The following is an 18078-nucleotide window of genomic DNA, read 5'->3' on the forward strand; positions in this document are numbered from 1 at the left end:
GTTCTTGCGAAATGAGCCAAGTTTGGAAGCGTTTAGTCAGTGCAAGGGTGATTTCGCCCGGTTTACCAGCCAGATGTTATGATTTGAATTATTGCTAAATCACTGATGTTATTGCGCTCACTTGTATTTCTTTGGTTTGTAAAAGGAATATTCAAAAAGTATTTTTTTTTTATTTGTATAATATGATAACATACATTTTATTTATTTTATATTTAGCATTTATATACAATTATAAATTATCTATTTAATATTATGGACTAACTATTTATTCATATTTATATTGGTAACTTGATTTAAGTACATACTCCAATATGCTTAAATATAAATAGCACTCATTTTTTGGACAACAGTGAGTTTTTAGGTATTTAAAAAAATTATATATTTTTTTACATTAAATTGTATTATTATTCATTTTATTATGTAATTTACTTGATTTATTGTAACGTAAGATATTTAATGATTAACAATAAATAATAACTGCACATAATTTGATGAACATCGCATTTATTTTGCCAAGTCACCATAGATGTGATGTTCAGTTGTTACAGAGGATGTTTATTTTTCTCTTTCTTTTTTGCTTGCTTTTTTTTAACCATAACATAAAAAATATATATTTCTTAAGAAACGGTTTATGTAGTCTGTGTCACAAGTGCACAATTCTTCTGACAGGTGATACAGAGCGACCAGCTGAGGCTTCAGTTTAGTCCATTTTGTATCTATAATATGCTTGTGTAAGAATTGTAATCAAGCACATATTACATACACTAAGCAGTGAGTGTTTATTTAATCATTGCTTCAACATACAGCCCAGGGGCTGCTCAGGGGAAAGGGCCTGTCTGTGCTGTGACATTCCTTGAGTGTTTTGTCTGGAGCATGACGTTGTATTCCCCACAGAGCTTATGTAGCTCAAGACCTCCCACTCACACTCTCTTTCGGCTCTAGAACTGCCAGCTAAATATTCCATATGCTTTCTATAGGCCTGACATCTATAGCATCTTATAACATAAATCTGCATCTCTATATTTTAATGTACATACAATTAAGAAATATTTTGTTAGTTATGTTTATGTTAGTCTTTTTTTTTTTTTTTTAATCCAGAATTCAATTTCAAAAATATAAGAACTTAAGTTACACCTGGATGATAATAATCAGAAAAGATCAATTTGGTCACTGCATGCATGGTTGCTTTACTCTTTGACTCTTCAGCAGGTTTCACATGTTCCCCATCTGCTCACAGAAGGATTTTCTAATTCTCAGTGCTGAGAAGTAATAAGAACATAAAATGTGATTTGCCTTTGTCTGGTGACAACTGCTGCCTTCCTTGTCTTAGAGACTGGGAGGGTTATTGAAAGTCTGTTGTCTGCTTTATTATATCAGACTTCTATTTCTCTGTAATTCTCTGTAACTCACTGATGATTGTTCTTTCCCTTTCTGTCATTTTCTTTCTTTGTCATCCATTCCTCTCCCATCTTGACTTCCCTTCTTTCACAGGTAATGTTAGCCGGCACCTTCATCGGAATCGGGAGGAAGACACAGGACTGTCAGGGCAACACCAAGTACTTCCGCTGCAAGTTCTGCAACTTCACCTACATGGGAAGCTCTTCTGTAGATCTAGAACAGCATTTCCTGGCCACCCATCCCAACAAGATGAAAAGTCCACCTCCGTCCAACACCAGCCTCGAGGAGAAGTCCTCATCTGAACGGAAGGGGAACTGTGTATCGCGCATCGGGGCAGACGAGCAAGGGAAGTGGGCCGATCGGGTGGCGGTGCGGGCCGAAAATGACTCTGTGGCTGGGTACTCTGTACCAATTAGGGCGTCAGATTCTCCTAGCCGCACTGGAGGTGACACCCCTGCCTCCTATTACTGGTGCAAATATTGCAGTTTTAGTTGTGAAGCTACCAGTGCTTCCAGGCTTCTGGAGCACTATGAGAAGAGACACGGCCAGGCGGCCATCAGGGAGGGAAGTCCAGGGGAAAGGGACAGAAAGGCCCGAGACGGAGACTCCCAATTACAGAAAAAGGAGAAGACTGGAGCAGCGGGTGACCAGGAAACGGTAGTAACAAGTTACAACTGCCAGTTCTGCGACTTCCGCTACTCCATGACTCACGGGCCGGATGTCATCGTCGTGGCTCCGCTTTTGCATCACTACCAACGGGCTCACAGCATTCACAAGTGCACCATCAAACATTGCCCCTTCTGTCCCCGTGGGCTCTGCACTCCTGAGAAGCACCTGGGGGAGATTTCCTATCCCTTCGCTTGCCGTAAGAGCTCCTGCTCACATTGTGCTCTACTTCTGCTGCAGCTAACAGCCGGAGGGACCACTACGCCATCCCCGCCAGCTCCCCGAGCGTCCGTCACCCATCAGTGTGACCAGTGCCCGTTCGCCTCGACTGATATTGACTTGCTTCTCTTGCACTATGACAGCACCCACACCTCGCACACCTTACTGGAAGTCAAACCAGAGGAGGAGGGATCAGGGGATGCAGGGCCAGGGACAGGACGGGACCATCCTGGAGAGTACGCCTGCACTAAGTGCCATTTCTTCACTGAAGTGGAGGAGGACATCTTTCGTCACTACAGGTAAAATCGCATAACAAATCACTTTATTTTTTGAGCTCCTTTACTGGATTTATTGCTAACATTTTTAAAACTATATGTAATATGTGAATCATTCTGCATTGTTTTTGCTACAAACATGAATGATACCTCAAATTCTGTTGCTTGTTGAGGAGAGGTAGATCTCAATTTTTGGAGGGTCCTGAACCATATCTAGAGGTCTTAAGGGTGGGATGTGTATTTATAAAAAAAAAAAAAAAAAAAAAAATATTTTGCACTGGATTAACTAATGCATCATTTTAACTCACAATTTTAAACATAATATTGAGCCTTTTATAATATTTTCAATTATTTAATATTTTGATATTTTAGTTAAATTTACTATATTGTAGCTAATGACCATTGGACAGAGTGAACTGTTAAACAGAAAGCTTTGCTTTCACGATTTTTCAATCCAATTCATTCAATTCACAAAAAAAAAAACATTATAGAAACATAAACTACTAACAATAAAAATAAATTAAATTAAATAAACTTTAAAATGAAAATGGAAAATATAAAAATAAAAACGGATTCAAAATATTAATTAAAAGTATAATAGTATCTCAATGACACTAAAATAACACTGATATTATATATATATTTTCATATTTTTTTATTGTAGCAAAAGACATAGCATTGGACAGTAAAAGCAGCTGTTGATTATAGCCTGCAAGCTTGTGTTACACATTTGTGTCTGTGTTGGCGGTTTTGCTTTCACATTGATAGATAACAGGTTTTCCTTTTTTTTTCTTTTCACTTTACTTGAAGTCGAGCTGCACAGCTGAATAAACTGAAAATGCTAAATGTCAGGGAGTAACTTTTCTTACAGCAGTCCCTCATTGGTTTTGATTTAGCTTGTCTTCAGGCCAGGTGCGCATGTAAATTTGTGCACTTTAGTGTTTGTTTGCATGTGTGTGTGCACTTAAGTGTGTACATGTGGGAAACTATTATACCTTTCCGTATTCTTTCTTTCACCAGCTGTGTACTATGTACGGCGCGGATGAGTATGGCTCTGCTTTACCTTCACATAAGATCTCAATTACTCTCCATTTTCTGCCAGAGTTTACAGGCATGTCTACATGTGCTGGTTTGAATTTATTGATAAAAATGAGTTTACCGCACCACTGAAATCCATATGTCCGCTTGAGTTTGGCACAGTAGAAAGAGAACAGAAAGGCACTTTGCTAAATCTAATAGAAGTGTTGTGTAAATACACCAAACCACCTCAATGCCACATATGTTTGATATTATAGTATATTCTGCCATATTATTTGCAAGAACCTCTTCGGAGCAATTTTACTACTGGTGTTTACATGGCAAAATGAACCCAATAACAAAACTTTAATACGGCAGCATCTTGCAAATCCAATAAATTTTGCGTTTATATGTATTTAAAAGTATTTTATGCTTAATAAAATCCACTGACAAATTCTATAAATATTTATTTATTAAAATTTTACAAGTATTAATTCTGGTACCAAATTTAATTTAATGATTATGGTTCCTAAATTATGATAGTGTTTTAGTTCCAGAGAAAAAGTCATAGATAATGTAACCTCAGTGTGATGGAGAACAGTAAACTGAATCACGTCTGTCTGAATTTTTCTTCCCAATAAATTTTATTTCATACATATTCTCATAACATTCATAACATTATGACTGTATTCTCAATTTAGTTTTATTTTACTGTGACATTAAAATGCTGCCATGCTTGTTTAACTTTAATGATTGTGTTTTATTAACAATAATCTGAATTTTCTATTGCATTCTTTACTCCAAGCAACCTGTTGCAAGTGATCAGATCATTTTTAGATTTCAAGCAGCAGAACAGAAAAAAACATATTAGAAATCAATAGTAAAAAAAAAAAAAAAACTTTAACCAACCTTGTGATTTAGTGAGTTTTTTTTTCCACATCTTTTCATCCACATCTGTTAAAGAATGCCGTTATTTTAGAAGTCAGTGGAACCAAATGTAATGAAAATCAATTCATTAAAATATTTGAATATTTTTTTTTTTTTTTATGCAAACCTATTTTGATTAAGAATAAATTTATCCAATCCGTATTTTAGTCTAAATGCATAAAATAACACACATACGTAGTCATAGTACAAAGACTTCGTGCATAACTGCACTCATGTTTTTCTGCTATTTAAACCTTTTCAGTAATTGCACAGTTTCACATGTTGTTAAATGATCGACGATCTAATCTGCCTTGTCAAAGATCTTGGCAGAGTAATCATTTGTCAAGTTGGCGCTCTTGTCAGGAAACACTGAATTTTCAGACTTCATACACCCACCTGTCCCCTAGGGAACATGTGTGAAGGTTTTTATGCGTTTGAGCCTTGAGTGACGTCCATCATGATCCAGCTGCCCGGGGCTGGTTGTTTCAGGTGGACGTGGAGCAGAGTGTTTTCAGCCTGTGCGTGCGGCCTTTCTGAATAAGGCGCTGTTTGTATTCCGAGCCCACAGCCTGGAACCCGGCGAGGAGAGAGCCGAAATCAGACCTGTATGACCTCCCTGGAGAGCTCCTGCTTCTCAGCTCAGACCAAACTGTGTGTGTGTGTGTGTCTGTGTGATCGAAAATATGCATGTCAGATTTGGTTTTTAAACTACTTTTCCCCTCATACACTTCTTTCTCACCGAGCTTACGGGCAGCCTGAGAATATTGTAAACATTTGAAGTACACCAGATTTGAATGTGTGGCTACTGCATGCATGTTTTCAGCATTGTGTCTTCTGTGTTATTGTATGAACATCTGTGTCATGGTATCTGGTTTCATTGTGTGGAATCGTTCGGTGACCTCTGTGAGTGCGTGCGAACGATTGTGTGGTCCGAGGAATCACTGATACATAATATTTCCAGTGTGTGTCTCTCCTGAATACTTTGCTATAGTGTAGATTTATGAGCAGAATCCTACCCTCTAGTCTCCAAACAGCAACCCACCCACCACGAACGTGAACCTGATATTGATGCCGTAGCCTCCCACACCTCGTGCCCACCCGATCCAGTGCACACTCAATATATCTCGCTGCCCTCCAGTTCGGGAAAGGGAGACCTTTTACGTGCAGGAGCTGAAATGGCAAGAACACTGTATTGGATTTTGGACATGCTGGTTGTGTCACAAACTTTGTGTCACCTGATTGTGGGAGTCACTTTGAAAGGTGAAGTGTGTAATGTCTGCACGTATTTTGATGCATTGCTTTAATAAAAGGTCCCACCCCAAATGTACATTTTTACAAAAGTTACACACTTCACCTTTACAGAATTAAACATCTGATATAGTGATATTCTGAAGTGAATTTTAGCTGAAAACTGAAATGAAAATCTTAATTTGAATTTGGGTAATTAAACTTGGTATGCTTTTTAGGTTATCATGTTCTCAGGTGATAAATTAAACCAGTCAAAATAAAGTCTAAAATTGAGATTTCAGCCAAACAAATTTGCCATATTTCCACCTGTATCATTTTTGGTCACATGTTAATGTGTTGTAGCTTGTTTACATGACACTAATTAGACTAAAACCAGAAATTTTATATTTTCTCCTGCCATTACAGCATAATATACATTTTTGAGTGTGGAAGGACACTGATAAATGTAAAAATCATACAATGCATCCATAATTCGCATTGAAATAAATAGCTGCGTGAATTTTTACTGTGCAAGTGCATTTGTTTATTTGTAACGAGCAACAGTCCTCTGAACAAGTCTTCACATCTCCTTTTGTTTTAGTTTTTTTTTTTTGGTAATGAGAGCTCATTGTTTCCTTTTTGAAAGTGAATGAGCCGATGAGCTCGCACTTTAACCCCCGCTGTGATTTTTCTCCAACCAGTTTTTCTGTCATTTGTTCAGGTAAGTAGCAGCCCGCTCTGTACCTATTTTTCCATTTCCTGTGTAATGTCATGGGGACAGTGACGCTAACGCTTCTGCTCTGCTCCGTGTCCTGTAAAATGGTACTATTGAGTGGGTGTGCTGGTGCATAGCTAAAGGGCTTTATTTTCACAAGCGCAAATGACTGCCACTCAGTGCTGTTATTGACATCGATATAGGTTCTCACCCATGTTTTCATGTTTTCAAGTATTTCCCCACTAAATCGATGATGTTGTTTTGATGCTTTGCAAATTGAAACTGGAAAAAAAAAGTTCATCTATAACCTGTTTGCAACTAAATTGAAAGCATTCAGGAAATGATAGTGTACTTATGCTCATACAGTTTTGAAAGATGATATGATTTTTGCCGACCGTGCAGGTGAATGCTGAGCCCTTATACAGTGATTACTGCACTGCTTCAGTCTGAGAGCGGTGAAAGACAAATTTCTTGCTACCGTTTCTTGTGACCCAGTCAAATGAATGACTGAAAGCCTGGTATTTAAAGTTGGGAATCAAGGGGAAAAAGTCAGCAAGAAAAGGCCATGTCTAGGCTGATTTAAATCATTTGAAGTCTTCTCACCATCGCCATGATGTTGTCAGCGTCTCTGAAATGCCAGTCTGATGTTACAGGCTCGGTCACTTTTCTTTATGCTTGTAAAAGTGTTGTTTTTTTTTTTTTTTTTTTTTAACAACAAATGATTCCTCAGATGTTTGCCTTTTTGAATGATCCATTGTATTATAATGTTGCTCATTTGTTGCGGTTACATGCTGTCAGAACTATTAACATACCTCCCAGGGTGACGTAATTTCACAAAGACAAATGACGCAAGACTGACATATTCCACAAAATCTGACCTGACAGCTTAAATTATAAATAATTATTTTAAACTTGCCGTTGTAAATCTGGGTAAAGCAGGATCATTTGAACATTATTATTATTATTATTATTATTATCATCATATAATTTTTTTTTCTTCATTTTTAACCCCCAAAAATTCTACGGTTCGTCTTTACATTTTTTTTTTTTTTTTTGGTTCTATTGACCAGTGTTGGGTATAGTTACTTTGGAAAGTAGTTAGTTAGGTTAAAACGTTACCATCAATTAAAAGTAATCAGTTATGATACAGCGTTACCTATTCATAAAAGTAACGCGTTAGAGTACTCATGCGTTACCAAAAATTAAAAGCTGTTTGCAGCGGCTCACACACGACAGATACAGCCCCCGGCCCCTTTAAATGCACCTAGAAGTCGTGACTCCCGACAATGAATAACGTCAGTCATCCGACTAAATTAACACTGCAGAATAACATAACAGGATAGACAGTCAGCAATAGGCTATTCCACATGGCGTTTTATTTATTTATTATCACAGAACATATTATTAATCAAAATGTTCACCTACCCAGCCCGGGTAGTCTAGCTACTGTATATTATGAGCACCACAAGATAACTCCTGATTTTTCCTTAACTTTAAATAATGCAGTTATCAAAGTACAGGTATGCTTACTTGTAAACACAACTTTAAACAGGCTTGCAGATTTAAATCCAATTAGAAATGATGAACAACCAGCCAGCCAACGATCTAACAGAAATTAACAGCTGCCTGTCAAACAAAAATGATAACAAACCGAATTAAATCCTTCACTGCCACACAGGCAAATGACAAATCGCTTAATAGCCGAACTAATTATTATTAAAGTGTCACTCACAGAGTGTGCATTTTACCGCTATGTTCTTTTCTTTTTCGTTGACAAATTGAAAATAATGTGCGTACTTCCATAAACCAAACGCTGTCCTCTCTGCTATCTAGCCGGGAGTTCGAAAAAAAAACCCCACACACACACACACACAGGGTCAGGCGCAGGGCACAGACGCATCACAGCCATTGACTTTACGATCACAGAGCTTCGGCTCCGCTGATACTGTACATCCGCAGGTGGCACAGGACTACTGTCTGACAAAAAGCAGGCTGCAGTCGGGATTTTCCTTTCCTTAAAATAACGGATTACTTTTTTTAAAAAATAACGAAGTTACTGATTACTTCCGCACGAAACTAACGCGTTAAGTTACACATTTCAGGAAAAAAGTAATTAGAGTACTCTAACGCGTTACTTTGTAACGCGTTACCCACAACACTGCTATTGACAACTTTTGAATTTCAGCTTGAACATACTGATCTAGTCTGCTGTTTTTCAGTGGTGCTACATGTACCTCATTATCAAGCAGATGCAGCTGGGATTAACACTTTATTTTGTTAATGGCCTTAATGTGTTTTTCTTAACATCACAGGAAATATGACAACCTGTCAGCGCTAATTAAAACTCATTTTGAGGAAACTGTCATAATTACTGTAGTAATGCACTGTATTTGTGATTGACATTAACAGATGTTTGACAGAAATCAGGTATGCTTATTTAATTATTTACTTAGTGTTTAAATGAGCTTCAGTAAGAGTATTGTTACATTCACTGTGTGTTTTTTGTTACCACTTTCTTTTTTCGTATCTTAACATTAATTTTAAGTATAAATATTTCCATTTAATCATTCAGCAGACTTACAAACAAAACAAATATTTTTCTATTTCTAAAATGCAATTATGCAAATGCAATATTTTTTAAAATGCAATTTATTATTATATTGTTATTAATATGGCAAAATTAGATTTTTTGAATTAGAATTTTTAAATGTCTTTGACACATGATCATTCAGAACTATTTCATTTCATAGGCAGAAGAATAGAAGAATAAAGTTTCACATCAACTACACCGTTTAAAAACTTCTCTACTTACAGAATTGTTGCCAGAAAACAATCAGTTCTGGGTTGCAGGCTTTGACAAATGTATTTATGCTCCGTGTCAGTGACCAAAGAATACGATTTGTTTTGGAAGCAGCCCCTGCTTTGTTGGAAAACAGTTGAGTCTTGGTTGGAGGTGTTTGGGGGGAGAGCTAGTTTTGTCTGGTACTGATTAATGATAACTGAATGTATCTGTGTGTCTGTCGCTTACGGTAACTGGTCCATATAAAACAACTTCACAGAAGTTATATGGTCTTCAGATGTTCATTTATTTCTAGATGTTTAGATGTTTTTCTTTAAATTAATTTGACCTAAAATATAGCAAAAGAAATGTGCAGTTATGCAATTGTTTGAGGGGGACTTTCCAAAGTAATATTTGTATGTGAGTATCTAATGTTTTTTTTTTTCTTGAGATATTGTTGTGTGTAATCAGGGGTACATGCAAGGGATGGTACACTTTCTCACACCTCACCGGTCGCTGGAATGCACCAATGTTTGATCTGCTCCTGCCTTCGTGTACCTAAGAGGAACAAATTACAGAACTGCATGCTGGGAAAGTCAGGCAGCAGCAATGATGAAAAGTACTTTCCCACTCTGTCCCTCGTTTGGGGCCTGGAGGATGGCATCTAGCGGTTTTGCTCTCTTTCTTCTTCTCTTGCTTTTTGTTCATCCTGGTTCGATACAGTGCCAGATCGTGAGAGGCTGTTTACTGGGCAACAGATCTTGAATTTAATTTTTCTTTGTCTTTTTCACAGTAAGGAAAATCTTACACTGAGATTCAGCTTGAAGGATAGGGCTCTAGTGGGCATTTATGATACAACCAGACACCGCTTTGTTTCCCAAAGACACTTTTGTGTCAAACTGGGATGGATAAAAAGTGTAAGAAGAAAGAGCAAAACCGCTAGATGCCACATTTATTAGGTTTAGTCACTATTCTAGAATTCTGGATTTGTGAAAATTTACATTTGTCAGTTTTGAATATCCTATTTTATGTGTGACCTGTTTGTTGTTTTGTTTATTTTTGAGGAAAAAAAAATATTTTTTTTTTTGTCAGGATGATGAATAGAAAGTTTAAAACAGCATTTATTTGAAATAGAAATCTTTTGAAACATTATAGATATATTTACCCTCACTGTCTTTTATTGTTTTTGATCAATCAAAGGTATACCTGCAGGAAAAAAAACAAAACGAAGAAAAAAAAGACTTTCCACAAACTTTTGAACCGGTGTTCATATATCATCCTAGATACACAGAATACTTTTAACCCTGTGTCTAAAGTCATTTGTATTTTTATTTTATTGGGCTAGTCTTAGTTTTGTATTTAAGGAATATTACAGGAGCACAATGTGCTTTTATGCAGTGGTTCTATAAATAAGAAGTTAATACTATTGAACTTAAATGGCAGATTTTATATAATAATTATAATAATAATTATAAAAGAAGCCAAAGCATCAAGCAGTGCATAATCACAATGACTACGTTTACATGCAGCCAATAACCCGTTCAAAACCGGGATATTAGCAATAACCCGGTCGCGCACGGCCATGTAAACACTGGCAAAAACCCGGGGTCACACTTTATTTTAGGGTCCAATTCTCACTATTAACTAACCATTAACTATGACTTTTGCCTCAATTAACCCTTTATTTGCTGTTTATTAATAGTTTATAAGGTAGTTGTTAAGTTTAGGGTATTGGGTAGGATTATGGATGTTATGCATTATATGTACTTTATAAGCACCAATAAACAGCCAATATGTTAATAATAGACATGCTAATAAACAACTAGTTATTAGTGTGAATTGGACCCTATACTAAAGTGTTACCAAACCCGGATATGCTCATATCCCGGTTTTTAATATACCTGGGGTACCCCTTTTCTAACCCGAATATTTGGTCTTGTAAACGCATTTCGTGTGTTCTGCGCATGTTCTATTCGCAAGGAATCTTGGTCTTTTGAGTCTTTGGATACAGGAAGAAGAATCGGAAATGACGCATATTGTGTCTTACGTCCAGACGCTAACCGTGCGTCGCTGTTTACATCGGGATATTGGCGACTGATTAAACATTCCATGTATACAGGAGTAACTCTCTCTGCCCACGCATGTAAACGTGTTATCCCGAATGTTTCAGAAAACCAAATAGTGACCTTAACCCGACCATAACCCGAATTTCAAAAGCTTGTAAACGTTGTATATGTTTTTCCATTTCCAAATATTAAAGTTCTGGTGGACTTAGTAACAGTACTTTTGAAATGCTGCTTAGATTTGAGGAATCGTTGTGTTAAAGTTATACAACTTCATTTGAAATCCTGATACTTGATGAGCATGTTAGCGTGTTTTTAAATTATTTTTGTTATAGTTATTTAATTTACAGATGATCTTGGCAAATGATATTTATAACTTAATTTGCCCTTGAACATTAAACACGAAGGACTTTTTTTTGCTTTTGAAACCTCTCAATCTGTGTAAATACTCCATTGCGGTACAGTTAGCACTTACAGCCTAACCTATCAATGAATGGCCATTGTCCAAGCACGTCTGCTGATGCATGTAAAATAAACATAGTTTTTTGGGTGGGGTACTCTCGCCCGTACTTCTTTGACGGTGGTCGATTTCAAACAGGAAGTACAAGCTTATAGAAAATCATTGGTGTTTCTGGAGAAAATGTCACATTTATTTACCTAAAGGTTAGCAGATTGTACATTTAGCTTTCCTTTGCGGAGAGTTTGAGGCAGATCTTTGTTTCCTGTATTTGGAACGGAACAAAGAGGCATTATGCAGACGAAAATAGCTGACTAAACTGTAATTACACAACATTACAGAGATTCAGACCAAGCTCAGTGGGGCAGAGACGTCAGATAAGGAGAAAGTACACACACTCAGGATGTGGATTAGGGTTTTGTCTCTCAGATGGCTCTCTAGGGGCCAAATAGCATGGCAGTATATGAAAAGAATGTTTGATCCATGAAGAATGATAAAAGTCATGATTGATGAGACTATCTCTTATCCTTTGTGCAGGAGAGTTCACGGCTGCTGTCGTTGTCGGCATTGTAGTTTCACTGCCACGGACACCACAGCGCTGCTGGACCACTTCAACTCCGCCCACTGCCAGGACTCTGTGGATCCAGCCTCTGCTCCGGCCAACGGCTGCCCTGCCCCTTCAACCCTCCGCATCAAAGAGGAGAGCAAAGGTGATCTGAAACTCTATAGCCTGGTGCCTCTAGAGGCCAGCAGAGCCGAGCCGCTTCCCGGCTCAGAGGGTGTAAAGAGTGAGGCCCAGGATGAGAAGGAAAAAGGCTGGGTTGAAGCGCTTGGCCCTGTGACTGGCGGTGCAGTCAGAGGTGGGGAGCAACATGTGCAGAGCCTGGTGTGGGTGCCCAAAGAACGTGCAGGAGAGATCCTTAGAGGAAGCCCAGCCCCGTTCCCCCAGGCCACACTGGGTCTGCTGAACGCTGTGGCAGCTGGGGTAAAAGACCAGCAGCAGCAGAAGGGGGCGACCATGCTTAGAGACTCATCGGGACTGATCTTCAGCCTTAGTGCAGATGCTAAAGGCTACCTGCCAGGGACGCCGACGAGTGGTGTGGAGAAAGCCGGGCAGCAGTACCCAACTTCTACCGAGGGCAAGAGTGCCAAGGAAGAGTCACAGTCTCTCTTACGGGTAAGTCATGGTCTATTTCTGTCCATTCTGTTTGGACTTCTGTTTTTTTTTTTTAATCTTCTTAGAAATGTATGAATATCCTTTCCAGTTATTAAGCCACGTGACCGAGCTGAACAATAAGGATTTATTTTCTGCTTGCAAGGTCTTTTTTTTTTTTTTTTACTTGCTCTGCTAATATTTTTACTTGCCTCACTACACAAACTAACAAACAAATTATGTACATTATTAAATATATATATATATATATATATTTTTATAAAATATTACAATAATAATTAGAATTAAATATACAATTTATATAATCAAATAATGTAATTATTATAAGTATTACTTAATATTATTATTATTAATAATAATAATAATAATAATAATAATAGTAAATGAAGATGGCGAATGTTGTTATTATTTTATGTACTATTTTATTTATATATAAACTATGTAAAATATAATAATAATAATAATAATAATAATAATAATATAAAAAAATATATATTTAATATTCAAATGTTTTAAGCAAAATGTTGTGTGTGTGTGTGTGTGTGTGTGTGTGTATATATATATATATATATATATATATATATATATATATATATATATATATATATATATATATATATATATATATATATATATATATATATATAGCTGATTAAATAACAATAGCAAATAACTTAATGAACATGATCAACGATTGTGAGATGTATTGACTGCGTAACAACAAAGAATATAGAATACCCAAGACGTGTCACTCGTATTGGTTTGAATGGGGAAAAATGCAACACTCAATATGGCCGCTTTGCAACCTCAGAATAATTACTGTTGCTATAGCTACAGTAAGCTTTCTGAGGTCTGCGCCTAGGACTGTGCATGCACACTGGCTGGTCTTTTTTTAATGCTATTTGAGCAAAATAAACAACATCTGTGATAGTGCTGTGCAATTAATCTCGTTCATAATCGCATATTAATCACATTAGATTTTGAAAGTGATATCGTCTAGCTTGTCAGTGAACTCCGACTCTTTGTAGTGAATGACGCTCAATCTGAAAGCAGGTGATGGTGATTTACTACTAATCACAGGACCATCTTTACTGACGAGATGCCCATCACAATCGAAGGGGATTTTATTGCACAGCCCTAATCTGTCATGTAGTCGTTGTCAGATTTCATTGGTGATTTCAAATATGACATTTTATCGAAAGCTTGGGAAACAGTTTTAGAGAATTTGATGTTTTCCCATTCAAAGAGATTTGAGCTGCACTTGCATGCGTTTTAAGAAGCGTTTTAAAGATGGCAGTTGAGTGACATGACTCGCCTTAAAGGGACTTTGGTAACACTGACCTGTTCTAAAATTCTCTCGCGTTGCCATCCTTGACCTGAGAACATCTTCCAGGGTTTCTCTTAAGGTGGAGAAGCAGTGTCCATGACAGTGAAGAGCTATCAATTACTTCTGCGTGACTATCATACTGAGCGGCAAGCTGGGGTGTGTGTGTGTGTGTGTGTGTGTGATCATCCTTACTTAGGTTTTAATGAAGTCAGCATGTGCAGAGACCCTCTGCAGCTCAAAAGCCTGGCCAAACTAATTGAGGTAGTTTCCCAGAGAGCTGCAGACACAATAACAGAGTCATTGTGGACCTCAATGCTAGGAGACAAACAAAAAACTGGAAAATATACTTTTTGCGTCGTGGACTAAACACTCAAATCCAATTTAAAGATATAATGGGGAGTACAAGATTGTTTAAACAAACAAGGTAACAAGACCTCTGCCCTCTTCCCATGATCCTGGATTCATGAATAATGAATGTCAGCTGGCGTTGTGCCCTTTATCCTCAGAATTCAGATTGCACTGCACACCTCATTGATGGATGTTAAGACCGATACAGTCCTTGTGTGGAAGCAGTGCACTGCCTAATCTGGCCTGGTGGATTATTTCAGTTAAATACTCACATAAGAGCTTGTTACTTCTCTTTCGTCACTATATTGACACCACTCAAAAATTCTAGTAAGGTGTTTGTCCTGAGTTTGTTTGCATTTTGTCTTCTTTTTTTGTGTGATGAATTTAAACAATTATTTTAGTCTGATTTGCAGACTTTATTTGAACTTCATAAATAATTTCACCATTAGAAATTATCTCTGTAAAATACTTTTTTGGCTATTTATTTATTTCTAGTTTTTAAAGCCTTTTAAAAAAATCAAATTGTTTTACATGGAGTTTTCAAGATTGAGTGAAATCATTGCAATATCTCACACCTTTTTTTGTACTTTGTATATCTATTTTTGAAACTCGTTATCTTTATTTCTTAATTTTGTTTTCACATTTATACTTCAGCCTTAAAGTTTAAAAAGTTGAAAATCCCCTATTGATTTACATTGACATTTCAGTATTCAGTGATCGTAATGTTTAGTTCCATTGCAAGTACTCAGTTTGCATAAGAATTTTAATTGCCCTTCTACACATTTAACCCTTAATGGCAAAGGTGAAATATCATAACACTGTCAAAGAGGCTCTGTGACATTCAATTCACAAATGATTCCAAATGTTTACATATTCTTTCTGCAGCCTTTCAAGCATCAATATTGCATTCAGAAAATGCAAATCTGGTTAAAAATTCCTGTCAATTTCCATCTGCATCAGTTTCAGAAGATGAAAACACATCATGAAATGCTTGTTGGTTACAGTAAACATAACACAATGATCTGTACGTAACGGCTGTCTTATATCTATAACAATGTATTTGTGCTTGTGCCACCTGGCTTCCCATATGCCACAGTCTCTGTCAGGCACATCAGTGGGATAACATGGTGAATCTGACACACTGGCTTTGCCTGCACAGAAGCATGTGTTAAGAGTGTATTAAAATCAGGACATATATTGTCTTTAGTGTCGCTATGATATGAGTAGCAATCCGGATTTCTTCATGCAGTTGTTAAAGGTGAGCAGGCGGAAAAATGACAGGCAGAGACTACTTAAAGACACACAGCTAGTAAAAACAAGAGATCTACAAAGGCTTTTTTATGTAATGTATTCACTGTCTGACATTTGGAGCAGAATTGGGCTGCGGTTACATGTCTTTCTCCCAAGCCAAGGTCGTGCGATGGTGTGGATTCAACAGCTTGGCAATGTGTTCTGTATATTTATGTGTATGTTAAAGCTCCACGTTCCTCTTTGATCTTCACGTTGGCTGACAGCGAGAAGAAGGAGTGGCTCTTCCGCAATTTTCTGACATAATTTCCGCTCACTAGCCTCCTTGTCTGCCTACATACTAAGTGGAGCTCTGAGTAACAAGAGGCCCTTGCTGGGAATTGTTCCTTCCTGTGCATCTCCCGTCCAAAAGGCATCACTGATGCAACGCGTTGGCCCAGAAAAGAAAAGGAAGGGGAACGGGGGTTTGCGAGCCGTACGTCCTCCTTGGATGTTTCTGGAAAACGGTTGGCAGGAGAAGAGACCCGGGCGTGGTACGCTCGGTGGTTAAGTCATTAGGCTAGGCGTGTCAGTGAGTGTATGAAAACTCCGGGGTGGAGGTGGAAGCCTCGCTTTAGCCCTCAGGAAATGTTGAATCAGAACATTTTTTTGGGACTGCTAGGGCTTAATGGGACTCAGAAGGGATCTGAAGTCCGTCACAATATTTTTTGAGTTACCATGACTTGGCGTGTGAGTCATCTATCGTATTATGAAACCCGGCTCAGCCAGGGAGGGGATCCTTACCAAAGAACCCGAAGAACCCAGTCTGGAGCCAAGCCTCACACAGACCTGTTTCAGCACTCGGTCTCCGAGAGAGGATTGATAACTCTGACGGAGACGTGCTGATGAAGGGGTGTGGCTTGGGAGTTGCCTTTTTTTTTTTTTTTTTTGAAGAAACCAGAAAACAGCTTGTTTCTTTCATGCTCTTCTTGGTTTTTGTTGCAATTTTGATAATTTAATATCTATTTAGTGACATGAACATCATCCGTCGTCTTGTGTGGGAGAAAAAAAAAATATTTTGATGTCTGGACTTAACAATAACACATAACAATGAAACATTTTTGGTTCATCATCATCTTTTAGATCAAAAGTTAAAAGTTCAAATTATATTCCATACAGTTGCTTTTAGTTTCTAGCTTTTGGCCAACATATGTAAGTTGTTTGCATTAATTAAAAAAAGTTAAAATTATTAAAGAATCTGCTTCGCCTACGACATCATGTACCTTGTTGTCATCTTCTTCCAGTCTCCCACTTAATGACTAAGTTACCACAACTTTGTAAATGTAGATAGAATCGGATAAAGTTGGAATTCAGTTTTTTATTCATGTACTCTTGACTTGGCTTTTAAAATGCCAAACAAAATTAGCCTTTAAATCAGAATGAAAATGAAAGATGTTTTTTAATATATTTTTTACTTTATTACAGTTTTGTGTCCAAATCTGATAGTTATTGATTTAATCTACACTGGGCTAACCTTAAGAATATTTGACATTAATGTTTAAACAATTTTCCCTCAAAACACTTCATTGAGCAATAATGGTAAGGAATCTGGATGCCAGCTTTTCTTGTGGAGCAGAATTTTGTATCATTTTTGTCCGTTGTGAGACATAGAAACCATTGTATTTAATGCATATCAAAGCACTGTTCAATTCTGTATCTAAATATTAATACTAAATCTAATCTTTATGCATCTGTACATTAATGTTAAGAAGGTCATTGTATTTTAAGCAGTCTCTAGTACTCTCCTTTTCTCTGACGTCTAACTTTGTGATAAAACAGCATGCCTCCCTATTTCTAAAATGCCTGTTTGCCCTTGACTCTGAATTCCAGCTTCCTCTAGTCTTGCCGCATACCCATAGAGAGGCGTTCTCCCCCTGTGGCAGAATTCGGCCTGCTGGCCCGTTACCGGCGTCGCCTCATGTCAGAGCTCATTACTCCTGCTCCAATGTTCTCCTGTATGCTACCCAGAATCTGCCTGCTGGCGCCTTCTCCAGCCTGTCCAGCGATCAGCAATTAACCCCCCTCCCTCACCCCCGGTGCATTGTGGCTACACCCTGACCCACAATCATTGTTTAGGCTTGTGTTCAAAAGGGACGCTTTTTCTTGCAGCTGACCCCTTGCCAGTTGCAGGTCACGTTAATTGCCCCAGATTGATATCCCGCTGTGCTTGGTTGCTGGCATTGGTCAACCCCTGGAGCA

The 18078-nt window shown here is 37.7% G+C and overlaps 1 protein-coding gene across 5 annotated transcripts in view; it reads left to right on the plus strand.

Moving 5' to 3' along the window:
• trps1 (trichorhinophalangeal syndrome I) overlaps window positions 1-18078 on the plus strand; it is a 115559-nt gene that overhangs the window by 30314 nt on the left and 67167 nt on the right. For all 5 annotated transcript variants that reach the window (XM_026288592.1, XM_026288596.1, XM_026288595.1 and 2 more), the window contains 2 exons: window positions 1492-2582; window positions 12281-12920. In XM_026288592.1, coding sequence (XP_026144377.1) covers window positions 1492-2582; window positions 12281-12920 — 1731 coding nt within the window. The remainder of the gene's footprint in view (window positions 1-1491; window positions 2583-12280; window positions 12921-18078) is intronic.

This window comes from Carassius auratus, chromosome 19, assembly GCF_003368295.1.
Source record: "Carassius auratus strain Wakin chromosome 19, ASM336829v1, whole genome shotgun sequence".
In the NCBI taxonomy this organism is placed as follows: Eukaryota; Metazoa; Chordata; class Actinopteri; order Cypriniformes; family Cyprinidae; genus Carassius; species Carassius auratus.